The 27,580-nt window shown below is 38.5% G+C and overlaps 1 protein-coding gene and 1 long non-coding RNA gene across 3 annotated transcripts in view; one reads left to right on the forward strand and one right to left on the reverse strand.

Annotated features, from left to right (window-relative positions):
- Window positions 1-21,497, forward strand: part of LOC127059982 (uncharacterized) — a 37,994-nt gene extending 16,497 nt beyond the window's left edge. Inside the window, exons 2-5 of the long non-coding RNA XR_007778426.1 lie at window positions 10,828-11,014; window positions 12,565-12,661; window positions 19,539-19,746; window positions 21,418-21,497. This is a non-coding gene — a long non-coding RNA (uncharacterized LOC127059982). The remainder of the gene's footprint in view (window positions 1-10,827; window positions 11,015-12,564; window positions 12,662-19,538; window positions 19,747-21,417) is intronic.
- Window positions 1-24,375, reverse strand: part of SLC12A1 (solute carrier family 12 member 1) — a 43,804-nt gene extending 19,429 nt beyond the window's left edge. The window contains exons 1-14 of one of the 2 annotated variants that reach the window (XM_018914118.2): window positions 23,965-24,375; window positions 19,459-19,593; window positions 19,185-19,260; window positions 13,868-13,963; window positions 13,109-13,248; window positions 12,542-12,652; window positions 11,438-11,549; window positions 10,822-10,949; window positions 8,129-8,213; window positions 5,702-5,853; window positions 4,004-4,111; window positions 3,135-3,258; window positions 2,200-2,301; window positions 366-521 (exon numbers count right to left, since the gene is read on the reverse strand). In XM_018914118.2, the coding sequence (XP_018769663.1) occupies window positions 366-521; window positions 2,200-2,301; window positions 3,135-3,258; window positions 4,004-4,111; window positions 5,702-5,853; window positions 8,129-8,213; window positions 10,822-10,949; window positions 11,438-11,549; window positions 12,542-12,652; window positions 13,109-13,248; window positions 13,868-13,963; window positions 19,185-19,260; window positions 19,459-19,593; window positions 23,965-24,375 (1,936 nt within the window). Of the gene's footprint in view, window positions 1-365; window positions 522-2,199; window positions 2,302-3,134; window positions 3,259-4,003; window positions 4,112-5,701; window positions 5,854-8,128; window positions 8,214-10,821; window positions 10,950-11,437; window positions 11,550-12,541; window positions 12,653-13,108; window positions 13,249-13,867; window positions 13,964-14,599; window positions 14,696-19,184; window positions 19,261-19,458; window positions 19,594-23,964 lie in introns of both variants that reach the window. The other variant, XM_018914117.2, reaches the window with a different exon arrangement.
- Between the last annotated feature and the right edge of the window lie 3,205 nt (window positions 24,376-27,580).

A 27,580-nucleotide genomic window follows, 5' to 3' on the forward strand; every position in this document is an offset into this window, starting at 1 on the left:
CCTGCATGAGACAGCTTAAGAACACTGCAAAATTCAGGTAAGGTTCTGTGCGTGGGTGGAAAAAAAATTATGAGTGCTACTCTAGTAAAAGCCCAAATGTCATAAAGATGTGGTGGGAATAAACCAGTCTGCTGGAATGTTTACAGAAAACCCTGAACCACACTCGAGCTGCTTGTTAAACAGGCAGTCACCAGACTATCAACTTAATCTGTATTATACGGAGTTTAACAGGATGCTCCAGACTTCCCTCTAAATAAAGATAGCACAGAAAAATGATTTCTAGTTCTGTTAGCAGAATTAATTCCTTTAAAATCCAGTCTAGCAGCACAACATGTACATGTCATAATAGTGGGATTTGGCCTTACCTGGCTTTTTATATGTTACATAAATATATAAGAAGAGCTCAATGGCATAAGTGATGAGAGCTGCCCACCAGTTGATGACAAACATCACCCCGCAGCACAGCAGGGCTCCAAAAAGTGACACCCACATGTTATAATATCTGAATGCAGGTCTCCAACCTGTTTAAAGAGAATTGAGGAAATTGGAAGAGCATAAAATATATTGATAAAATGGTGATCCGTGTTTTTGTGGATAAAATCCCCTGTACAGTTTGTTTCAGGCTCTGTCAGAAGTAGCTATTCTATGTATTTTCGCAAAATTAAAGTTTATTGGTTCAGAATATTTCAGATCAGAAGGAGATTGCCTGTAACTCCAGGAAATTGATGATTGTATACTTTTGATGCATATACACAGAACTTATTATTGGTAACTAAACGCTGAGAGGAGTGTTTATCCCAATACTGGAAGTGCAACTGTCTTAAACTTGGAAATTGCCTGGCCTCGTGGCAGAAAAATAAAATCATCTGCAATTGACTTTAAAAAGATATTATTCCTACTGCTTTTCAGCTGCAGTACTGATTCCATCCCCTGCTACCAATTAAAATGATGAGGCAAACACTGAGCCTTCATGGTTTGCAGGTCTCTGCCAGGTGTTCCACAGAGCAGACTTTGGAGAGGAAAAACAGAGAAGATACAAGAGGCTTAGCAACCCTGTCTTGGATCATCTTTATAATGAGGGAAGGACCTGCTGGGAAGAAATTTTCTGTCCTGCAGCCTTGCAATTATTATAATCTATCATTGTGAATTGGCAGAAATTAACTGGAGGAAATGAGAAAAGAAAAATGGCTGTGGTTCTGTCTGAAATGTTAAGTAGTGGCAGAGCAGAATCAGATGTACATAGATGAAATCTGTAGAGGTAATTGTCACTCAGTGCCAAGGCCACATGGAGCAGATCTGCATTTGTTCAGCTGTGCAGGTAATTAGCAGAAGTACTCATATTTTCTGCCCTCTAAACAAATGGCACTGTGCAGAGCTATAGGAAGGAAGTTGATGCAGGCATTTATGTCGCTACTGCAGTTTCTTCACACTGGAAATCAAAAATGTATTCCTCGCTCCTTGAGTTGAATAACTAATTCATAAAGCAGGAAATTGTCTTTCCTGTGTGCTAAACCAGTGTTTCTCAGCTGATTGACTTTATTCCTGAAGGTGTCACCCCTTCCTTCGTGAGATGGTGAGAATCATTCTGCTGTGGCAATGCACAAGTCTGACAGCCAGAATGTTCCTTTGCTGCAAATGTAGAGGGAGGATCTCAAGTTACCCTTGAACAGGACCTCATTGTGCTTCACAATTGTGCTTTACAATTCTGCTTCTAGGCACTGCAGAGCTGTGCTGGTGCTGTTTGATGGACCTGCTCTTGCTCTGCATGTTCCCCTCCAGGCAGCATCACTTGTAGCACTGTTACTGTGCTTAGGAATCTCCCTGTACATTTCACTGTAGGTTTGGAGAAGGGAGTGATGACTCCCCACTGTACCTTGTTAGGTTCATTGGCCAGAGTTGGCATAAGCTTTTACCCACACATTTTTTATTAGTGAGGGGAAAAAAAATAGCACTCTGAGGAGAATTTTTTTCTCCAGTGAGGTGCACCTTTCTCATCCTGTACGACTGTAGGTGTTATAAAGACTTAGGGCCATTATTTTTACATTTTGGAGATAAATAAAATATCATATTCAATAAGACATCAGATCAAATAACTTAGATACTTCACAGATACTGCAATTTTCTCTGACATACAGTCTAAACCTTCCAGAGATCAGACTATAAAGCCCATATTCAAATCACTGCTGAATGCAGACTCACCTGGAGATTTTGCATATGAGGCATGAAAGCAGGAGAAATTAATCAGAGCATATGAAGCCAGGAAGAAATTGGAGATGATGGGAGCAATGGTATTCAGTTCAGCTGCAAGACACATACACAAGTCAGACAGAGGCACCAGTTTCCTGGACTGTTGGCTAGCTATTTCCTAATGATGCATTAAATCTGAACATTGTCTGCCTTTATCATCCAGGGAGAGCTTGGGTATTTTTGTGTAGCAATAATTTAAGGCCACCTTGATCTACCTTCATTCATATGAATTATGTCTGCTAATCCTGATTTTAATAACATTATGTGCTATGCAGTGTTATACTTGATACTGGGATTCAGCATACTGTCTCTTAAAAAAACACTTGTAGTTACAACTTCATTGGGAATCTGAATTCTCTACTACCCATCCTATTTACTTAGTGTAAGACAGTTTGAATTTCAAATCTTAGAAAACCTGATAACAATCCCTGTGCCCCTAAGTGTGGTTGCTGGGATTTTCTTTCACCAGTCCTGGTAAACTGGGATTTGCTTTGGAGCTGACTGTGGGAAAGTCTTGGGCAGAATAGGCTTCCTTAAAATTACCTCAGAGCCATGTGCAATATAAACTGGAAAGCCATTTTCAAAGATTGTGACTTTGCCATTTCTGATACAGTTCTGAGCACTGCCCTCTTCCAGCAGAGTGAACAGGAATTGCAGCTACTCTGCACTTGGAGAATGAGGCTGTGGTGGTGCTGGTAAGTCACTGGAATCCCTGCTGCTTTCTTTTTGCCTTCATTAGGAATAGTGGAACTGCTACCAGGATGTGGAGTATGCTTATGTCAGAGCTTACTCAACTGGAAATTTTCCAAACGGCAGCCACTGATTGTATTAAAGTATGAGTAATTTCAGAACATGACACTGCAGCAGCTGTGTCACATTATACAAACCAATCAAAATGAAGGCCATGGCGATCGCAAAAGTGAGGACGTATCCCCTGATAGGCTCGTTGTTTTTTCCGTATCCTTTGGCAAAGAATTCTAGCCCTTTGTAGACGTTGTCCTTGCAAAGAGCCTGGTAAGAAAATCAGCACATAACTCTATTAAGCAGCACTTTCTTGCACCAGAAGTCACTGTCTGTGAGTGGCAGCTTGCTAGGCTTTTGCTAAACAGAAGTTAAATCTCAATGCTTCAAGTACATCAACTGCTGTGGCATGCGAACATTAAAATAAGGTGATAAGACCATGTGCTACTATGTTAATTTATCATGGGAAATAGAATCACAGGCATTGAATGCTTATTCAATGCTTCAAATGAAAAGGTAATTATATAGCTAAATAGAGTCTAAATTGGGAGAAGGTGAAGCATAAATCAGTGGCTTGATGTGATTTGTACAGCTTATCTCTCCCATGCCCTGTCTGTCCACGTTGCTGCTGCCCAGACAGCTTCTGGACAGCCTGTTAAGAGCACACCTGACAGCACCTGAATCTTATGGACCTGAGGGCTCCTGTGCTTTCAGGGTAGCTTTTTGTAAGAAGACAGCAGTGGTCCTGAAAGTACCCTTGAAGCTATTTATGACAGGCACATGAGCATCCCGTGCTCTTGCAGCAAAGCTGAGCTCTGACCAAAGGAACATTATCTCCCTTGTATGATGATAAGACTTGTCTTTTTCTGCTGAAAACCATGCTACATATTGTTTCCCCCGCCTCTTCCTGCCACATGTGTAATGTGGCTTAAATACACATTACATTTGCCACACAGAGTTCAACTTTGTCTCTGAGGTAAAACCAAATATAAGGAAATGGATTGTTTAATTTTACCTGGAAAACTTTGGGTGCGCTGACAAGAGATGCTAGAGCTGATGACAGAGTAGCTGAGAAGATGCCAGCTGTGATGAGAGGACCAAAGCCAGACACCATGCTCATCACCTTTAGGAAAAACATGAAGGTAAAAAGAATAGGCTTACATTTGGATGTGCTTTTTAATGACAAAACTCATTCAATTGCTCTATGTGTGTCTGCTTTTCATGGTTCTAAATTTAATCTGCTACAAACTGTACTATTATTTTGGGTTTGGTTAAAAGCAATGGAGGCAAAGCCAAATTCTTATTCAAATATGCAGCTGTCTGCTGGGGCAGATGAGTACTCTGAGATTTCCTCACTGCCTTTACTAACTGATTGCTGTAAGTAACAGCCTCTATTTGATGAGTAAATAGTCATCTTGTAGCAGACAAGAAAATGGAAATGGCAGGAAAAAGTCCCACTGTATGAAATGTGGTTAGAGGTACTTTATTTTATTTCTGGGGTTTTTTTTTCCCTTGATTATTTAATATGGCTAAAAATGAGAGAAAATGCCTGATGGAGCTGCAGTGCTGCAAACAGTAATGATGGTCACTGTCAGGCCTCCCTCAGCTCTCCCAGGAGAGCTAGGCTGGCCTTGGTGACTACTGCAGTGAAAGGGTTGTTGAGAGGCACCAGGCAAGGAAACTAAAAGATGGATGGATGTGATTGGTGGTGTGTGGGCAGTACTTCAGGAAAGAAAACAGTGCACCCTGAAGATTTGTCAGATGCAGTCATAGAGCCATTTTATAGCTCTAGTCTGGCAGGGATAAATGCAAGAAGTGAAAATTTGTCTGGCTATAGGGAGGTTACTGATTTTAAAGGGGTGTCCTGAGTGTGGACAGCTGAACTGAGGTGGGAGTAAGGATGGTAAATGATCAAGGAAGGAAGGGAAAGTAGTCTATGAAAGAGACAGCATAGCCCTTTCAAGGTGGTTACCCAGCCCTGTCATTTAGCAGAGCCAGCTGGGAAAAAAGCAAGTGACTTTTAAAGCTACAAATGACTTGTTGAAAGGCATGTGCAGGTAGGTGGTGAATTCCTTTCACTGGCCATGGAGCACAGGGGCTGAACAGAGATCTGGGACCTGTGGTTGTCAGGCTGCAGAACTGCTTTACTTTGATGCTTAGCCTAAGCTTTATTTTGAAGAATAAAAATGGCAGACAGTCTCTGGCCTAGGAGAAAGACTCCATTACTTCTGACTTGATTTTTCACTCTATTTTTGGATACTTTTTTAAAAGAAGTCAGAACTCTGGTTTTTGTCAGAACTGTGACACAACCCTTTAACTCTGACCACAGCACCCCTGAGGTAAAATCACATCCATGTGTCAAGAGCAGTGAGGTGAATTCCTCATCTAACAGGAGTTACAGAGGTCTCTGTTAAGTCTGGGCTTTCAGTTTGAAGATGTTACACCATATACTGCTGCATGGTACTTGTTAAAAGAGGAGATAAAGGCCTTACCAGAGTGTTAGGAAGGCTAGTGATGGGCAGTGTGAAGGTAAACATGCAATGCAGGGGATTTTTATCTTTCATCATTCCTCTAGTTTACTTTTTTAGATGAAAGTGGTTGTCCTGTTGTAGTTGTCTGCAAATAAGTTTTGCATGTTTGTACTTATGTATTCATGTATTGCTTATTATGCTAATATATGCTTATATGCTAGTACATATTATCTCACTAAAACCTGAAAATTATTCATCAGCCCATAATCACATGGCTGACTTGCACATCTGGAAAAATCATAGCCTAGGCCACAGGCAGATGATCCATTGCAGCTCATTCCAGGTACAATTGTATCATTGACATTCCCAGTAGCATCTCTTACAACACAGGAGGCTGTGGAAAAAAATGATATATTGTTATTTTGCTTCCTTGTGACATTGAAAGAATGTTCTCGCCACACTTTGGCTCCTAAACTGCACATTTTTTGTACACCTGCTGCCTTAGATTCATCCCCAAGAGCAACATTTTGTGTTGGGCAGGGATTTAATTTCATGTACTATGACTGAGTTTCTCATGGTGTCTGTAAACAAATATTTGCTTCTGTTACTTTTAAAATAATCAGCCACTTAACTAATAAGGATTATTTCCAAGATTAGTGGTTAGCAATAAATTGACTAACTCAGAAGTCTTTTGTCTTCCTGTTACCACTTTTAAAAGTGCCAGTATTCAGAGCAAACAGGTCAGTGAGGCTTTTATGTCTAGGCATACCCTTTTTTCTCTGTAAAAAGGGCACCAAATTACTTTAGACATCCAGATCCTCAGCTGTTCAGATTGTCATAGCGCTACTGATACCAATATGATGAGAAAAACTTCTAAGAGGAGGAACTACCTATGTTCTTTTTGTGTCTCTTGATATTTATGGTTTTTTTTTTGGTTCTGTCCTAGGCTGACTTTATGATGCTTGTACCCCCAATCATCTCTTCTGTTTAGGCTGCATATTAAGTTCTGCATCTTCAAGACTGGCTCCGAGAGTGAAGGGGGAGAGAAGTGCAGAGTTTGTTTTCAGAAGCTGCACCTGCTTCACTGCATTCCTTCTCATTGACTGTGTTGTCTGCTGCATGGACAGCAGGACAGAGCTCTCCTTTGCTTTTAGTTAGTTTTTAGCTAGCTGAGGAAGAGAAGTTCCCCAGACTGTGGCTTTTCTTTTTCTTGGAACTGTTCAAACCTGCTCTGGAAAACACAAAAAACATTGGGAGCTTGCACCTGTGGCCCACCAGGCCCTGGGACATGGCATTTCCAGTGCAGGAGGGACTGATAACAGACTGAGTGAGCTGAGATACACCCCATGTATTATTCATGTTTTTATGCTTGTGAAGACTTTGCTTGTTAAATAAGCAGGTTTTTTTCCACTTTTCTCCAGAGAAATCTTTTCCTGAACCAGTTGGAAGAGGGGCTGCTTAAATCTGCTTTCTAGAGGGACTCTTTTGGAAGCTTCCTCCCAAATTTGCCCTAAACCAGGACACCACCAGAAATGAGAACATGTGAAGTTCGAGTGTGGATGTCTATCTTTAGTGCCCAAAATGTAGGTTCATATGATATCTTCAAATTTGTCCAAAATGTTAGGAGTCCCAAAATACCCACTGGCTATTTAGGAAACTAATATGCAAACATGGAAAAAAGAAATAAAAAAGGAAGTATTACACTAAAAAATGCAGAGCTCTGAAGCTGAAATACAGCTGCTGCTTGTGAGAGCAGAGCAATGTTCTCAAATAAACATCAACAATTTATAGTATAAAGTGAATTTATAAAAGGAAGTGAAGAATGACAGCTTCAGTTTTAATTACAGGCGGAGATTTGATCCAAATAATGCAATGACCTGAGCTGAGGCTTGAGTCAAGCCTCAGCTATTCTGCCTTATGCATGAAGTCCAAGAACCACAGAAGTCAAGAAGACCTGAGAGTCATCTCTCAGAAAAGGGAGTCCTCTGCAGGGCTTTCTTGTCGTATTAAGGGATTTGTTCATAAGAAAGAGTGTTGCTTACAACTCTCTTTCTTACAATAGTATTAAATACAAACGGAAAATTATTTTTCTTGGTCAGAGATTTATTGTATGCTTGTAATGAGAATTTAACTGCACAGTCCTCCAACACAGGTCATGGCTTTCAGTACAGGCCTCCTTTTCACTCATGCCCTTTTGTTACCTCACAGCCCACTACTGTAGAACATGTAGTTGTGTAGTTCCTTTGAGACTGGCAACTGATTTCTGTCTTTGACATATAATGTACAAAATGTGTGTGTTACCCTGTTCCTGTGATTCTCATGAATGTTCTGTAAGAAGACAAGCAGAAGCCGTGTGAAATTTCAATGTGATCAGCAGATTGATCAGAGGTTCCTTTGATCTTTATTATGCTCATGGATACTATAAGGTCTTTGTCACTTATGCTAAAATAACCATACAAGTTACCTGAAGGTCCAGCTGCTGAACGGGGACTTGTGTTTCCACTGATTGCTGCTTTTTTTAAACCATTGTTTTGACATAGGGTAAAATCAAATAATAAATAATATAAATAATAAATCCATGGCATGAAAAAGCAGCGAGGCTAATCATTCATTTGCAAGCCAAGCTTTCAAACTTAACTGTACAAGTGAAGCAGAGGTTCTGTACTTACCTGCACATATTGCAACAGCAATGTAAGCAATTGTGGTGATCAGAATGGCCAGCATTGTTCCCTGGGGTATGGCACTTTGAGGGTCCTTAAACAAAGCAGTGACACAGGAAACACTGTGAGTTGTGTGCTGCAGCCTGATTGCATTTGCATGCTGGGAGTTCTGCCACACTGTGGTGTGAAGATACCCCAGAGAGCAGATTTTTATCACTCTGACCTGAGCCAACATTTCTGGTCCCATCGTGCAGACACAGCAGTGCTTCTGTGGTGCAGCACTCCTACCCTGCACACAGGAAGGATATTCTGCAGGAGCAGAGGTCACATTTATAGCAGCAGAAGTGTCCTGAGGTCTGCATTTCTTGAGCTCCAAACTCTTTACATTGCAATTGGCTTTATCTTAATGTTTAATGATCTGGTGGGTAAATAGTTACTGAACCATCAGACCCTTGTGGATGACAAGATGGGACCATTTTTGGTTAATTGGTAAGATAGATGTAGTCCCCCTGTTCAGAATACAGTACTTCTGTGCTTTGTAACCGGTAATTGTTAGTTGGGTCTTCAAAACAGCTACTTTCTTTCACTTTATTGACTTAATTTAGATAATTTAATGAGGCTGGGTTATAATGCTTACAGACTGGCTCACAACATCATCAGCTTTGATAATGCAACCGTAAGAGTCCAAAGATCTGCACTGTACATTTTAAAGGGATTTTTAATGCTAGATAACCTTACAATTTAGGATGTTTGTTTATGGTAGGAAGAATTTTTTATGAATTTTCTCCTTAAGTTGGTTTAGCATGGTGTTTTTAAATCAAAGCTTTGTTGAATGCATTTGAAGTCACAGAGTCTCTTTAACTATGCTTGTTGCAGGGTAAAAAACCAAAATACAAATTTGGAGTTTATTGGGAGGCGTACATGAATTGCCTAACTGGATTAGTATTTAATACAATTTTTAAACAAGGTAAGGATTTATTGAGCTGGAAAATAATTGTGGAGTCACTTCTGCTGCATAAGAGCCTTTGCACTCAGAGCACAGTGACGTTATGCACTTCTGATGTGCATGTTTTAGGTAATTGTTTTTGTGGAATCTGGTGGGTGTCCTAAACTCTAACATTACATCTTGTGAAGTCAGTAGGAAGTCACTAGGAAGATACCCCTGTAAGTAGGCTCTGGAGTAGGACACAACTTGAGTTGTGTAGTGGCTGCAGGAGCACAGACAAAGTTGTTTGCAGCAAATTCTAAAGAAAGTTTGATTGGTAAATTTTACACTTTTTAAACACTCCTTAGCTTGTGTTTTATATTCTGGAGAGGCTGGTTAATTTAATTAGACTTGTCTAATGCATCTAAACATGCTCAGTGGGGAATCTGCTGCCTGGAGGACTTGGTTACAGAAGTCCACTTATTGTGAGACTGAAACGACTGCAGAGATCCAGTGGGAGAACTGCTTCCCTAGGTCTGCTCAGATTGTTTCAAACAGCTGATGAAAGAAGTGCTGCTGCTTTGGGAGTCTGCCATGCAGACAGAACACCATATATGGCAAAAGAATTATTTTTGTTTGATAAAAGGATGGAGATTGTGTGAGGCTGATGCAGTCTCACTGGGCTGAAGTACAATAGTTTTTGGCTTTTTAATTAAAAATGGAATCTCATTGACGCTATCAGTGGCTCAGGTTTTACGTATTTTCTCTGTGCTTGGTTTGCAAAGCAGTCCTCTGCAAACAAAGGAGCTGAGGCATGCAGCTCAGGGCGAGGAAGGGAAAGAGAATTGGCTCTCAGGGCTAGTAGGATCTGGTGCACTTGTGACTGCTGTACCAGTACAGAAATAGAAGACCTTTGGTTGAATTCTTTAAGGTCTGCAAGAAAATGGATTTATAGGATAAGGCCAAATAACTTCATTTGACATGCTGGGGTTCTCAAGCTGTGAGCGATGTCTTGTTGGTAACTTTTTTCTATATTTATTTTGGTTGTTTGTTGAGTGTTTTTGTCATGAAAACTAGAGAGCACTCAAAACTAAATTCCTGTCTCTAATTTATCTGTATTTTTAGATACTAGAAATTCCATCTCCTATAACTGGTAAACTGAAAGAAGAGAATGGCCACAGCAAGACAACTGGGCATCCTGGGACCTCCTTTACCTTTCTCTTCAGACTCTGTTTTTGGTCACTGCTGCAAGCTTGCAGCTTTTCCTTTGAGCAGCAGTACTGACTTGGGACTGGGACATTCATGCTTTCTTTAATTGCTCTGTTTGCTCCGCCCTTGCTATGACCCTGAATACAAAAAGCTGGCCTCCACTGAGTCTTGTGAGTGCAAACATGAGCTTTCCAGGTGTGCTTTTTGGGGTGATGTTTGGACTGATCTTTACAAAAGATGAGCTCAAAGAGATACATATGTTATTTCTATTATAGCATGTGCTGCTAATGGACCAGTAATGATATATTATTACAGATTATTGAAACATGTTTTTAAATTATATAGCAACCCAAATCTAGCTACAGTAATTTCTCTAAATACCCTTAATGCATTATGAGAGAATTTGTGAATTGATGTTTTTAAATAATGAAGCAGGTACTTAAAAGAGAGAGCTTTACTTTCCAGATTAAGACATGATTTAAAACTGAATAGAGTGTTGATTCATGATTGGTTTTCTTGTTCTTTTTCCAACCTATGGCTAGTATTATGAAGTTCATGAAATACATACTTTCAGATCTCCTGAGATATTGGCTCCTGCAAGAATGCCAGTGGCAGCTGGGAAAAATATGGCAAACACCGAAAAAAATCCTTCTCCACTTCTGAAATCTGGTCCAAAGTTTTCTGCAAATATTGATGCTGCAAATATAGTGAAAATGAAATATAACAACAGGATTTGATTCCAAAATTACTTAATGAAGGAGGTAAGTTAGCCAGTCTTTCACATCTGCACAACTTGGTTTGAATCTGTCTCACATCACAAGCAAAGTGAATTTGATTTCCTTAGTCTGCTCCCCAGAAGGATGTGCTTGTCTGCATCTCAGAGCTACAGATCCTTGCTGAAGTGACAGAAGTGTTACTTCAGCACTTGCTTTTAGCTCTGTGTTAAAGTTTGTCTGTGCTCTACTGCTGTATAAATGACTCAAACTGCATCTTACTGTGCTGTCAGCTGCAGCAGCAGAGACAGACTCAAAATTAGAGATGAAATCCATCCTCTTTGTTTGCAAGCTCACTTAAAGTTGGGCAGAAGATTCTGATCTTGTGACATTTTTCAGTGGAATCCTTAGCTTACTATTAAGTAAAAAGAATGCAAACATAATTTTATGACAGATAGCAAGGTCGCTTACCTTGGTAATTAAAAAAGCCTCTTGCCTTCTTTTCAGTGTTGGTAGGAATGACTGTGCCAATAAAGAAATTTACAATGGCAACAAGGAGAACAATTAGAAGAATAACTTGAGCCTATTAATAGAAACAAAGAGATTCTCCTGTAGTTTTAACATTGTTGCTGTGCAGATTAATAGAAACAAAGAGATTCTTCTGTAGTTTTAACTTTGTTGCTGTGCAGATGGCTGTATAGTAAGTTATCAGTATCTGTTGCCTATAACAGGTTATTCATTTCTATAGTTTTTGAAAATACCAGGAGTCAAGATAGCTGAATCAGCTAATGACAACAGCAGATGCTTCTTACTAAGGGGGTAATGAATTATAGAGTTATAATTTAATTTTAGGTTAGCTTCCTTACAAGAAAAGGCAAAATGGAACAGCTAATGCATTAGTATCAAGTATAAGGCATTTTTATGTAGTTCAAATTTTTTATAGTTGCAGGGGGTTGTCACTTCAAAGCTTATAATATCAAATTGTTTTCTGATCTCTTTTGCAAGTTGTTCTAGTCTCCATCACAGCAAAAACAAGGGTATTGTTGAACCTGATTTCAATAACTGTATTCCACTCTCAAGTATTTCCATTTAAATTTGCATTCTGACCTTTTTCACAGGTGAAGGAATAGCAGAAATCATTAGAGATTAAAGAATGGGTAACAAATAGATCTCTTCTGCTGCACAGGGCTTGAGAGAATACAGTGATAAAACCATATATTGTTTTTGCTACTGTTTATTATCAATCTGCATCAAAAATAAGGACAAAAGGAGCACATAGCCAAAGCTCTAAGTGATGCCATGAATTATAAAAATGAATATGAAAATGAATATAACCAAGTTGTCTGCAAAACGCAAACTTCCTCTTTGCTTTTAAATGTATGTTCAAGGAAGAGTTTAGAGTCTTGTGCTTTCATTGAATGTAATGATTAAACTGCTATTGCGTTTAGAAAGATTAAGCATAAACTGAAACTGAGTGCTTTTGAAAATTCCATCTGTTGAATAGCATTCCTCACACACTAATGCTGTACAGTAGGTTAATATACTACTTGCTTTTATATTATTTTAAAAGTTTACCTTTGCTTCCCATTCCATGCCAGCAACAGAGATGCCGAGAAGACACACCACAGTGATGGTCCCTATGATTCTGATGTCGTTGGACTCATCTACCATCAGTGTATCACTCTCCTGAAAGTGGTAAGAAATGTTATGAGAACCAGTCTTTCTCTGCCCAGCTGGTGGGATCAAGTAACAAGGTGAGATAGAAAGCAGTGAGCTGTCAGAAGTTTCAGAGCTTTGTGAGACCAAGTGTTGGTATGTCATGTTCCCGCTGGCTTTTTGCAGTTGGGGTTATCTGGCTAATGGGATGTCTGTTCCTGTTCTGATTTTGAGATTCTTGTCAAGAAATGTATGAAATATATTCAAAAGGTAGAAATAGTGAAGAAGCACTCTGTGGCATATTTAGACAGACCAGCTTCTTCCCTGCTAAAGATGTCCCTCAAGCCTTAACTAAAACATAGCACTACTTATGCAAATACATTATGTAAAACAAACACCACCATCACCACCCCCCCAAAAAAAAGAAAAGCCACAGAAAACAAAACTGAGCCAGTTTCATCATGTACATGAAACATCTATATTTACCTTAAGAAGTTCTACAACTGTTTCAGCAAATCCAACTACATACATGGCAACTGCCACTGCATTCGCAAACGCAAAGATAAGGCCAATAGATCCACCAAACTCTGGGCCCAGACTTCTTGAGATAAGATAGTATGCTCCACCTGCAGACAGAAATGATTGTTATTTCAGCACAACTAAACACTCCGCTTTTGTGCTTTTTCCCCCCCCACATAACTGTTACTGGAGAAATCTGTGCTTTTTATCTCACAAATATAATCAATCTTTGCCCTGTGTTAATAGGGGACTCTGCAGAAAAGCAATGTGCTTTGTACTGGTTCTGCCTTCAGACTTTTCAGTATGCCTTTCTATTCCAGAAATCTTTTCAGTGCATATTAGCATGCAAAACTGGACCTTGATATAATTTTTCATGATGCATGATATAGTAGCATAAAGGAGAGAGAACTTCACTTCCAAAAAGTGAAGTTAACTAACTTCACTAAGTTAAGTAAGTTCTAACTTATATGGGTCTATCCCAATGTTAACATGGGAGGTGACATTCTGTGGTACATTGTTTAAGTTCCTGCATCATAGTTATGCAGTGAATCTTTAATGTTTTTTGCATTAAGTTTATGCACATTTCCATTTGCTGTTGATTCACTGGGAGAAATCAGTGCAAATATACATATTTTCTTTGCTTATAACACAGTTATCTCAATTCCATTTATTCTTCTAATTCAGATCTGCAGAGAAGATCATATTCATGAGATCATATTCACTTACCTCCTCTTACTACTCCATTAGTGCAAATGGCAGACATGGAGATACATGTCAATGTTGTTACTACTACACTCAGAGCAATAACTATGATTCCAAGACCTGAAAGATCCGAAAAAGAAAGTATATGCAAATGTATTCCAGTACCTGTTCTGCTTTAGGGGCGTAGTAAGAACTTTCCATTTTCCACAAGGCTTAGACCAGACCAGTTAAAACTTAAAGGCTCTGAAATGCACCAAAACTTTGTTTCACAAAATACCTGACATGGACTTTTACGGCCGAATTATTTACCCATCTTCCAAGGAGCAGCTGAAATGTAAAGGGTGTTATAAAGAAGGCATTAAACTGAAGATATCCACTGATCTGCATCAGTCTTCAAAATGACAGGAAGAGATGTCTCATGCTCAGTTTGTTGAAGAATGTCCAACCTGGAATGTTCTGAATAGAAAAGACCGGCTGAAAGGTGAAAGAAATGCATGAAAAGCCAGAACCATCCCTTGCTCAGCAGTTGGCAGGAACATCTGAAATGTACTTCTCAGACTGAACTGAAAGCCATGCTTTATTAGAAGTGACAGCTCAAACACGTCTGAAATTGTGATGAGAGGTGGCAAGAATTGTTACCTTCCAGTTCCACTAGCTGTGCCCTTTGGTTTATGGTCCCTCTGGTTTGTCTCATACGAAAATAATACATAAATACCTTCTGGGGCTTAAAAGCATCAGTAACCCTAAGATTTTTACCTCCACGGACAAACCCATTAGTTGCTATTGCAGAAGTTGACAACCCAGTAATTGAGGTTACCATCGTGGCGAGAAGAATTATGATTACTCCAAGACCTGTCAGTAATAAGAAGATAAAATATTTTACTCATGTTCCATGTTTCCTACAAATCATTCTTTCTTTAAATTGAATTTTCAGGCCAGAATCAGAGCAGTAAACTGAAAAGATGGTTTGTGGACCACTTGCAGCTTGCAGAACATTTTCATGAAGTCTGTGTCACCATAGTAAATTATTCCCATCCATCTTCCAGCAGTGATTCTTTCTGATAGGAGTACCCTGTCCAGGAATTCTTATGATTTCCAAAGGATGGAGAAAATAAACAGGCATCCCTTGACATGGGTGCTTATATCTACCTTTAACACACATCTTGGCTGTTTAAATTAAGAGAGAGGCACATGAACCAGAGCTCTTGTGACAATGCTGTTTTCTTTCATCAGTTAATGAAATGTTGAATCAGAGGAAGACTGACTGTGTAGATTCACAGTGCATGGAGACAAGGACTCTGTCAGGCAGAGGGGACAAGACCTGAGTGGGAGCCTTCTACATCCTCACTTGCTAGGCTATCAAATGCTGGGCTTTTCCACTCTCTGCTCTCTGCCTCTTTCCCTGCAAAAAGTAGTTTTACTCTAACACAAAACAAACACTTGAAAATGAAAATACTGCCTTTTTAGATGCCATTTACTAGAACAGGTGACCTGTATTGTATAATAATATAAAGAACTTAGAATATCTTTATTTTAGCTGATAGCACAGTGATAATCAAATATCAAAATATCAGTGATAGGTGATTAGTTATAGGTAACTGGGTTTCAGTGTAAGACTGAAATTTGGTAATGTTTCCAGTCTTTGGCTATATGGCTGGGTTTCTGCTAACTTTGTGAAACTGCTAGAAACTATATGAGCAGGATGTGCTTTGTGTAATTTAGAAATACAGAAACTTTGGTTTGAAGTGATTTCAGAAGGCCTGTAGCTCAACCTCCCAGTTATAGCAGAACTACTGCCAACACAGGATGAAATCAGTGATGACCTTGGCTAGCTGGCTCTCGTAAACCTCAATGGATAAAGATTCCACAAAAGATCCTTTTTGGATTACATGTTCTGGGGCTAGACTACCTGCCCAATAAAACATGTACAAACTGCACCTCCTAAGGTACAATTGCAGCCATTGCTGTCACATTTCTGGCACTACCTAGAGGAGTTGGTCTCTGTAGTTCCAGATCTCCTTTTTGTTTCAAGACAGATGAAGCAATAATACAATATTGTTCTCTCAATTTTATTGATTTTATTCTTGTTTCTCTCTATGAGAAGGCAGGAAGAAAACCAGGAGAAAAAAGTAAAGAATTACAGTTTGGTGCCAAGGATGGAAGCAGTTCTTAGTTTTATCTGAACTTGCTAAGGCTTATGCAATAACTGTCTTGTTTCCATAGGGTACATAGGCATTCAGTGGGGAACTGGAGAATATACATTGCTTGTTATTGTGTTTATTGGCCAGGGCTCATCCAAATTGGATCCTGCAATTGACATTGAGTTAGAAGTGCTACAAACTTATTGATTTATCTGCTCTATTTCTACCATCTGACTTGCAGATCAGATTCCTGAGTTCAGTTCATACTGGATGGTTATAGACATCCAGTCCCTGAATTAATGTTCTTTGCTGCTTAAATTACAGCCATGTTATCACAATCCTTTAAGATAAAGCAATGTAATGTCTGAGCCATAAATGATATATAACATAGTGTAGGATATTTAAAGTGATTTGAGCCTCTAATAAATCATGTTTATCTTACTGATTTCTGAACTCTTACTATAACTAGTCAAGCAAGTGTTTTATGTGCAGGTCTGTATAAAAAAAATTCCAGATGGTCATTTCTTTTGGTCAGCTACCATTGAGCAGGATGTGCTTTGAAGGATATTGTTCAACCGTGCAAATTGTGTGTCTGAGAAGTGGACTGACTTTAAGAGCTGTTAACTCTTAAATTGAGTAAGTTAGACATATAATTCTCAAAGCAGTTTTAAAATTATTTGCTAAATGTACGTGCATGTTAAGGATACTTTTGAAGGATGTTCTATTGCATTTCACAATTCATATTGTTAACATGTATGTGATATATAGGGTCAGCTATTTTGCTAATCTGATAGTAACATCTTCATGGGAAGGCTTTAATGATAATATTAAAAAAATATTTTAGCATTAAGAAGAAAAGTGCATAAAATGAAGTGACTCAACCAAAACATCATTGTAACGTAATGTAACATAATTTTAATATTTGGAGCCAGATTTCCAGGTAGCATAAAGGCATTTCCCTGCCTTTGTCTAACCATTCCATGTACAGGTACAAATACAGATTTCAGAGCGTCCCCAGATATTAGGTGGAAATAGCAGACTAGTTTTGGACCTGGAATCTTGTCAGAACTATTCTGTCCTGTTTTTCTCCTAGCTGATGATAGCCAGAGAACCTTGCAGCATCTTATTTTTTTCCCCTCTAGGAGCTTTTACCCAAGACAGCCTATCAGGGTATGGAAATAATTGGGTTGTCTCTCTTTGGCCCTCTAATGATGGGGATGTAAATGGTGCCCAGATGGTGGTTTAACTGTCTCATTTAATTTCCATGTTAGTAGCAGTACCCGGTGAAATCCCTGAGCCTTGGTGATGATGAGCTTCCATCACTGTTCTCCTTAAGCAGCTTGGCTGGGGACTTAAAGCTTATTGCTTATAAGGCATTCCAAAAATGCATTGAGAAATTATTCAAATGGAATTTGACATCTCATTTTCAAAAGTAAAAGTAACCCCCTTGCATAACACATGCAATTTAAAAAAGCAACAGCAGAGCAATAAACTGTAAGAAAGAAGAGCCTGTTTATCAATGAGTTAAAATGGTAAAATTAAAAATGAAAGCAGGAAAGTTGTAGTTGATGTTGGTGCAAATTAATGTTAAAATCTGATTAAAGTTTAGATTGAAAACCAGGCATATGGCTCCTAAGTAAGTTGTTCCAAAATGAATTACTCTTGCCCATGGCTATTCTCACACCTCAAAACAAAGTAATACTTCTTGATGATCTCAATAAGTTACTAAACTGCCCTTAAAAACTAATTTTGCATGAAACCCTAGAGCAAAGTCTTGGCAATATCAAGATGCAGAATTTTCATGGCAAGGCATATAGTTATGAGTGCCCTGGGCTGTATGTGCTCATTTGGTATGCATCATAAAATCAGAAAGCACCCTTTTGTCAGGCACAGTGCTGGAGCCATGCATGGAGCACGGCTGAAGTAGTAAAGTTCTTCCGCTTAGTTCTGGATCTTTTATTGCTGGGTTGTTTTTCCTTTTCCTATTTGTGTCTCTGTACATTTGTGATTTTTTTCTTAATAGGTGTTTCATTGTAATTTTTTTATTAAAAGCTCAGTCTTGCTCAAGTGAAACTTCTGTGAAGTTACTGCTTTTTATTGGAAATGAGACTTGAACCATGCAAAATTTTGGAGATATTTCATTTCACTTCCATTGACAAGGACATAAATCATAGTTATAGTCAGTCTGATTTTGAGCACTAACTTTTATCCAAGTCCAGCAGAACTGACACCCCTTAATATAACTGAATATTTCCATTCTGTGATCCTCCAAACTGGACTACTTGACATTCTGTCTTTGCTGTTTTTTGTAACATCTGGGTGCCAGTCGAAGATCAGGGTCCCATTGCTCTAATTCTATGATGAGGATCACAGAGAGCCATGGCAGCTCAGGTTTCTGTGCTTCCCCAGAGCAGTAGCTCTGAAAAAGAGGTTGTAGTACCCAGCTGTGGGACATTGCACCTCGCTGAGCTGCTCTTGCAGTGCTGGGAGCACTGCCCTCTCTCACTGGTTTCACTGAACACTCTGCAATATGCTGGATGGAGGCCTTGGGACACAGTCTCCCAGGGATCTGGAATTTGGATTAATTAAATTGCACAATGAAGAAGCAAAGATACAGCACTCAATGAAATGTACTTATTGCATTTATATGAAAGCTGTAGCAGAGTTTTTAAAATTCAGTCTTTGATAGTACACTAGTATCAAGTGCTGTTCTGTAGTTAAAAATAACAAAATCCTGATGAGATGAGACCTCCTTCCAGTTCTGTTTTCATCTTGGCAGAGAAGTGTGAAGAAGTGTTGTTTATAATATGTAGATGACAAGGTTTGGGTTTCACAGATAAGCAAAGTGTGAACTCTTAAAGGTTAACTCTGTACGCACACATTAGAAATTGGCCCGAGTCATAAAGTTTACATCTGTTACAGGATCTAAATACAAATTTCACTAAAGCTCAGAAATATTCAAATGTGATGATCATATGCATAGTTAACAGATCTATGCCTCTAAGCAGTAATTTGGCTGTGAGTCTGGAAAATTCCAATAGTTTGGAGGATTAATGTCTTTTACCCTGGCAAGCATTTGAAAACATTATTTAGTTCAACATGCAAATGCACATCTCAGATTATATATTAATCATGATCATGTATAGTTTATCCTCTTTATCCCTTTCACTGTTGAAAATGATATTAAATAAGATACATACCAATTCCTGCTTGACCTACAATCCAGGAAAGTCGAATAAAGAGCATCACACCCCAAATATTAAGCATGCATCTTACCTAGGTTTTAAAGAAAAATTACTGCATTAGTTCAAGGTTGAAAGTAATGTTTAAAACCAGAAGGGTGATAAAGTGCATTTCACCCCAAATATCCCTGAAGTCTGCCTCCCTCTCTTAATTCTTCAAAGACTTAAGTATACCAGAACTGATTTTATTTTCTTTTAATTGTTTTTTTAGAAGTGCAGGTAAGTTTCTCACCAGCACACCCTTCACCCATCCGAACTTGACAAATCCTGTTTTGTTTTCTTCTTCCTTGCTGTCTGCTGTCTCATCTCCAGCGCTGCTTTCTCCATTCGCCACTCTCTCGACGGAGCCGGTGCTCACAGCAATGTTCTGAAGGATCACACAGAAAACAAATACATTTTTTGGGCCAGGCAGAGGACACCTGGCTGCATAAGGGAGACATAATAGAAAAGAATTCTAAAGATCGTGTTTTACAGTCACTGGAGTAGAGAACAATGTTCTGCTCACACCAGGTATCAGCAGGTGGGCTTGCTAACTAGGGGAGGAGATGAAAGAATCACTTAAGCATACTAAATACATGATTACATAATCTGATACTAACCTGTTTTTATTGCAAGCTATTCCACATCTGTGTTGTGTTGACATGTTAGTAGAGTGTCTTACATAATGAGGGTCTTGTGGTTGGCCTCTGCATGCTCTTGCATCAATTGATGAATAACGCTAAGTGTAGAAACGGGGATAATTGCAAGCAGTGAAAAGAGACCTAACTGAGTGCAGCTTGGTTAAGTTCTGTGATGAAATCTAGTGTTTCCTAGTGAATGAGCTACAAACATAACTGCAGCAGCACATGGGTAACATATTCCTGAAGACAATTAGAAATGCCAATGAAATGTAGAAATTGAATAATCTTTTCTGTGGCTTGGCCACAACTGGTGCTACCATAGTAATAGGATTAGGAGTTGCCATATTTATGGTGCAACCAGAGTGAGTAGCCCAGAATTTTAAGTTGTTCACATCAGTTACAGACATAAATGTGTATTTTATCTCTTCAGCTCTCTTGCCCCAGAATCTTTGATGTGTTATATGATATGTTTCTTGTGGCTTGAACAGGAGTTAGTCATGGTGCTGAGATTTGTACTCATTGTAATTGTCTTTTAATTTGATTTGATTTTTTTTTATTTTATTCCAAGCTTCCACAGTTTCTGTGAGGAATTGGCATTAGATTGATTTTTCTGGGTCCTCCTCAAAGGCCTTCAGGAAGGACTCTGCATGTTGCCATAGTCTGGCAGAGAATAAGGAGAGGAATCAAGATGCTTTTAGGCTTTGGAGGGTGATGAAGATATTTCCAGATTAAGTTAGGAGGTCAGGGAGAAAAGACATCTGTGATTCTGTGAAACATGAGATTTTAAATCTTGTTTAACTTTAAGGTTGTTTCTATATTTTGTCCATACATTTAAAAATAGCCAACACACAAACCCAAAACAGACATAAAGACCAGCTGTATATGCCTATTATACTAATGTTTGGAGTTGCCCCTCAAGGAGGGGGGCTCCAGCCAAAATTATGTAAGGTTTTAGAATGCCTTTGACACAGTAAATCCCAGACTGTGCTCACAAATGAAAAATAAGTGACTGGATAATATGTTTTGACTAGGGCTAAGCTTGGTGCCTATTGCCCTGCTGGCCCAAAGAAGAGTGGGAATACAAGATCTGTTGAAAGCCTGTGACTTTGAACTCCTTTGAGATACTCAGATAATTTTGACAATTCTTACCCTGAAATAATAATGTCTGTATTTGCTCAAAATACAGTAAATGATTGAAATCAGTGAAGGAAGATTAGCAGAATAATAGGACAGGCTTTTGCTACACTGGTTAGAATTTCAAAGACAAAAAAATTAAAAGGACTTGGTCTTTGTACTTGAAACAAGTTGTTTCCTCTGTAGTTTGAATTAATTTGTGCTCTCTATGCCATTATCATAAATTATGGCCTTAAACCTTCCATAAATGCATTTTAAATTGGTGTGCTTTAGTGAATGATTGGTTATTTATCAAGCAGCTGTACCTGTGCTACTCATGCATTAAGGATGTGGAATAAAAGTGACAGAACATTTTGAAAAGCTACTAAAATAAAAAGTTTACTGCTTTAAAAAAACCCAAAAAACCTAACCCAAACATTTTCCTTTCCTTGTTTCAGAATGGCTTAGTCTTCATCTCTCCTGGGGCTAAAGATCATGAGCTCATCAAATCTCCATAACAAGTGTGGAGAGTAGCCAAGAGGAAGAAAGGTTAGATTATTTTTTATGTAGGGTAAATATTAAGCCCAAGTAATTATCACCAGCCATCAGCTGTGAAATAGCACTTAGACTATTTTTTAGGGATTTAATTGGTTTAATGTGTACAAAAACTGACACATCTTGCTAAAATGACACACATTTGACTCCAGCAGTGTGGAAACTAGATATTTGAAGTTCCTTTCAGCCTGTCTTACATTCTGACATTTGAAAAATTACATATTAAAAAATGTATTAAATATTAATATTTATCTTCTGATGTTAAGCCCAGCATCAAAGCACAATGGGAATGCTTATGTGATGTTTAGCAATCTGAAGTCAAACATATGCCACTTCTTATCAGAATCTTGCAATGGGCTCTGACAGAACAGTTGTCTTCAAAAACTTGAGTTTCAAATCGGGGGCAGGGGGGGTGGGATTGCCTTGGGCTATGGTGTGGTAAACCCAGATTTTAGTGGTTGAGTAAAAAAGGAATAAAGCACCTGCTTCAGAAGTGCACCTTGGGCTATTTCTGTAACTCCTGTCCATGCTCAGTGTGGCACCTCCTCCCTCCTTGCCGGGGGCTGAAGCCCCATCCAGTGCACACACACCCTGTGCCTCCTGAGAGGAGCTCTGCCTTCTCAGACATCTCTATTCCCTTTCCTACTAAGTTCCTCTTTGGTGACCTCGTGCTTGTTTATTCTTCAGCAAAAGCTCTGCAGACAGAAGTGATTTGTCCAAGGTCACCAAGTGAGATCATGGGACAGGCAGGAATGGGCCCCAGCCATGCTAATGGGGCATCGTTTGTTCCAGAGCTGTGGTTGTGCTCCCAGACCAGGGCCACAACCCACAAAAGGGCACAGCAGGTTGCCAGTGTAAGAAAAATCCCATTACCTATGACATTCACCTTCCTATTTTGAAAGGCATAAGATTATCTTTCTGTATGATGGATATTGGATACTGGAAAAAGTCTGGAAATCTCTAAGTTGGATTATGCTTCTTTCTCTTTTTTCTAACAGTCCCAAGATGTGAAACAATTTTCTCTTCATTTTATTCTGTGATGTAATCTGCCTTCTTTTTAATCATCTTTAAGTGAAAGTCTTAAAAAAAACCCAAAAAATTTATCTTTTGTTTAAAATATATAAACCACTGAGAGATACAACAGTAAAAACCCCAGAATTTTCAGGTTACCATAAAAACTGAAAATCCTTTAATGTGCTGATTTTCAGGACATGTTCATTCAGCATTATGTTCAAATCCAATATAAAGTTTTACTACTATCTGGCCACTATTGAAGTAAATTATTTCTATAAGAGGATATTTCTTCTGAGCATGGAAATGTGTTTAGTCCTTTCAGTAGCAGTTTGTTCATCTGCAAATGCGTAGGGATACTAAATTACTATGTTTCTCTTTTTGTATCTGCTTTGTTTTCATCTTTGGAAATGTTTGTCCTTTTAAGCCATTTTACACAGGTCTATGGACAACTTAATTTGAGTAAGTCAGGCCAAAACTAGGAAGCTGCCCTAATAGTATCCTAAATAATCAGGTCCCAATTTACTAATGGCTATATTTTTTAAAATTTCATTGATTTATATTAACCTTCTATAGGAAAGAGGAATTGCCAGAGAACAGAAATCTGAACAATATCTGGACAAGCATTCAAAAACCAGAAGCTTGTCCAAATTATTCAGATCTCAGAAGTGGGAAGAACTGAACAGAATGGGGATGAGAGCTTGTTTTCTCTCAAGTCTTCTCATTTCACAATTGTCTAACTCAAAAAAAGAACAGGAGGTTTTGCTGCATATTGACACTTTTAGTCTCAGTTTAACTATAGCAGTGATGTTTCTCTTTCCAGCCCTACACTGATAAGTGTACATTAACCTCAAATTTTTTCACTGAATCAGCACCTGAGAAGTGTTGTCTGCTATCCCTCAACACCCTTGTTCTTGATTCCTTCTTGCTGTTTGGGTTTGTCACAGGAACAGGTAGTGCTCTGGATATCAGATAACTGAAATTGCATTTGTTTCACATAATTTTTTTAATAATGCTTATATTGGTTAATGAGTAAAATGGAGGAATCTGTCAAAATTAGTATGCATTGATGTAAAATTCAAGTTTAGAATAAGTGTGAATTGTGTAGCTTGGTTAAAGTATGAATTGACATTTGCCATCTGCCATCCTAACTCTTATGTGAAACAGAAGAGATTTGGTAGATCCATACTTTTAGACAAGATTAAGCTGTGTTTTTCTGCTTATCAAGCACATTACAATTACCTTTTAATAAATATCTTTTCTTTCAGCAGGGTACAGAGCAGAGAACAAACTGCAGCTACCAAAGGAAATATGGTTAGTTACTTGTACTTCTTCTCTTGGGCAAGGTCCATGAATTTAAGGACTTTCTCTTATTAATAAACAGAATTAACAGTCTGGAAATGGAATAAAGAAAAATTATATCTTTCCTTTTCACTTACCTTTGCCAGTTGTTCATGAATTTCTAATAAGCTTGGTCTGTTGAGCTTATTCCCACTGACGCTGCCAGTGTTTCTATAGTAATCAATTTTGGGAACTGGGTCCATTGTGTTATGGCCAAAAGTTTGTAGATAATACATTTTACTGTGAGTATCATAGGGATGTAAGCTAGCTTCTGTTTTCTCCCCATTTTGACGGAAATTGTCATATAATTCTTTTTTTCCTGGTCTGTAACTGATTCTTAGTCTGTTATGTGTTTCATCAGTAAAAGATGTTTCTTCATAATGTGGTGGGTCAGAGCCCACATCCTCTTGGGTTATTTCATTGTTGTCATGGTCTTCATTAATTATGTTAACTTGAAACCGATTTGCATTTGGATCCAAGAATACGTTTGGTGCATTGTTCATTGACATCTTCAGGGATGCTGCAGACTTAGGTCACTGATCCGTGCACTCTTCTGTGGCTGCAGCCACACAGTTGCAGATGCAGCCAAGGGTTTAGTGCTGTTGCATATCAGACCTTTGCTTCTCAAATAATGAAGGGCTGAGAATTTTCTCTTTAATCTCTAAGCAGTCTTCCTGATGTTGGCTGCAGGTTTACTGCTATAAAAGATACAAATAAGCTATTTCTATTATCTTGCGTGGTTAGGTAAGTTTTCCACCACAAGCTCTCCCCTCTCCCCTGCCTCACCATGTATCCATGAGACTGCCATCCTTTGACTTGTTGAGTAAAAACATAGCTGAAGCCAAGACAGAGCTTGTGGAGATGTTCCATCTGTGATGGATGAAGTTGACCCTCTAACCAAACCAGCAGTGTTTTGGTACAAGCTCCAGAGGAGGTAAAGGCCTGAGCTGTGAATGGGCCAAGAACTCCTCTAGTTTCAATCTGTTTTATGAAAACCCACAAAAGAGCAGGGTGACAAGGTGAGCATCCATGCACACAAGCTTGGAACATGATCATGCAATTAACACATGGATAGCATGGGGCTCACTCCTCTGTGGCCTGCTCCCCCAATCCCTTCCAGGAGAGTTGCTCCCTGTATGGTGCAGATGTTAAATCTCTTTGAGGTACAGGATTTGCATATGTCCTTGTTGAATGTCATGAGATTCCTGCTGGCCCATTCCTCTGGCCTGTCTAGGTCCCCCTGAGTGGCAGCCCGTGGGGAGGTGAACACACAGCTGTATAATCTGCTTCTCACCTCCTCTTTTCCCACACAGTTCTCCTCAAAGAAAACACAGAAGCAAACAAAAACTCCAAGAGAAGAAGGGGTATGTATATTTAAGGCCTTTAGTGGGTTAAGTACCTCTGCAGCAATTTAAAGTATGGCTTAGAAAGCCCTGAAATGAGCTATTGAAATGATGGCAATAATTTGTCTTGAAACACATTTCTAAGGAGATTAGGGAGTGTAGTTGTATAGACCTGTGTAATTCAGGAGGAACCCACTTTGTTCAAAATCAGAGCATGCTTAGACATTGAAACCTTGAAAGCATTTGTAAAAGCAGAAAGTTTTAGAAACAAAATATATCTTATAAACAAATACATGACCTGAAAATCTGGAAAAATAAGCCCATTATAGACATTCTTTTAAAGTTCCATAATTTTGCAAGAGGTTGGACTACATGATCCCTAAGAATTTTTCAATATACATTTCTCAATGATCTGGCCCTTTGGCACAGAAAGATAAAATACAACATCAATATTTATAGCTTAGCACTCTAAATTTTCTCTAAAATCACATATCCAAATTAGAATTTGAAGAGCTGATAATCAGATATCTTCCATCTTCAGTATGAGTTACAGCTAAAGCATATTTTCTTACTTCTTCCATCAGCTATAGGTAATCTGCTGTCACCTCTCTGCTAAGACACCACTTTGTCACTCCTCATATTTATGTTAGTTTTCCTTAACATTGTATAAGCCTCAAATCAACATATTACATTTATTTAGTTTATTTTACTTCTACTGGCTTTGTATTATTATTATTATTATTTTATTATTATTATTACACATTTATGATCATAGTAATCTGCTTCCTTCAGCCTTTTAAAGTTGCAAGAAAGTGTTTCATCTTCAGGCATGAAGGAGCAAAGACAAATCTTCTGTCATTGAGGTCAGTGAAACTATGTTTGTTTCCATCTCCATGACTGAATGAAATCCTGATTCTTTTATGACAATGAAACCTTTGCTACCAAGTAAAATGATTCTGTCATTTCACTGTCTTATTTCCATATTAGTGTTTTGCTAAGAAAAGTAAAATCTCTTACCTTTCTGCTGTTCTTGAAAATAATACTTAGGTTTTCACAATGTATTTCCAGAGATCTCTGAACTGTAATTTAACATTAACTTTGTGTTTAGTTTTCCAGCATTATGCATATATAATCAAGTCTACCTTATTCAGGGTAATTGAACTTACCATTCAATCCTGTGCTTTTAGGGAAGGACAATCTGCCTCTTTTATTCATGCATATAGTGTGACTCTCTCTTCGAGGCATTACAGACTCTGCCTTATTGGCCAGATTTTTCTCCTGTTTAATATACTGAGCAGACCATCCAATCCCTCTCTTTCAAAACATTTCTAGATGGTGATTTAGAAAGGCATTCTACCTTGTTAACTTTTAACCAGCAAATGTAGCTATCCATTACAATTTCTGGGTTTATGGCATTGCGAAATTTCTAAGGGGGCCTGAAAATACTTTTGTTATCTCCATTTCCCTCCTCGCTATGCCTGATTCTGCACAGATCATACTCTCTCTATCTTTCAATTCTGCATATATAGTCATGCAGATAACAAGAGTTCAGGAAAGGATCTGCTCAGTTCATTTTGTGCAGAAGATTCAGTGAAGTCAGTGAGATAATTCTTTGGGGGGTCCTCTTGTCCTAAATGCGGTTTTAAACCATTTACTCCTGACCCTGTTTAAAGTTTTACTCTGTATGTTTAAGAAGCCTTTGAAAAATTATGTTCTCTGTATTGTTTCTGGGAAGGCTGACTTCCTAGTCTTTTTGGAATGAAGAAATGAGCAAGCAGGAAATTATGAAGCTTTGTGATTAGAAGGGAATTAGATAATTTGCTTCCAGCAATAGATTGGGTCAAGAACAAAAGTAATAAGACAATATTACTTCAAATATGGTTTGCAGTGTTTGCTGTGTAGTTGAGAGATAACTCAACTATATTTAACCCAGATAACTTAAGTACCTTCAGCACTCCAACCTGACAGCCAAGAGCTCAGCTGTGCTGATTAGATGTACATAAAAAGAATGGCAGTGTCAGGTCTCTGCAGTGGATGATCCTATCCAGCAATAACAGATCACATGAATCATTGTACTGATATCTACCTTGGATTTTATGGCTAAATTAACTAGGATAAATGCAATATACAAAATTTCTGAGGGTCTGGAATTTTTTCTTGTGTATAATCTGAAGCAGTTGAAAGCCCTTAGATTCAAAAATTGTTTATGTTTTATAATTTAAATGGACCAGTGTAGATTAATATTGGCTGTTCATCTCTTGTATTTTTCAGACAGGAGATTTATGTCCTTCTCTGTACAATTGAGTATTTTATGTTCCAAATGGCACTTGAGGTCTGCTGTTCCACTGTCTGCCTCTGCCTCGTATATAGG

This window comes from Serinus canaria, chromosome 10 (assembly GCF_022539315.1).
Source record: "Serinus canaria isolate serCan28SL12 chromosome 10, serCan2020, whole genome shotgun sequence".
NCBI lineage: Eukaryota > Metazoa > Chordata > Aves > Passeriformes > Fringillidae > Serinus > Serinus canaria.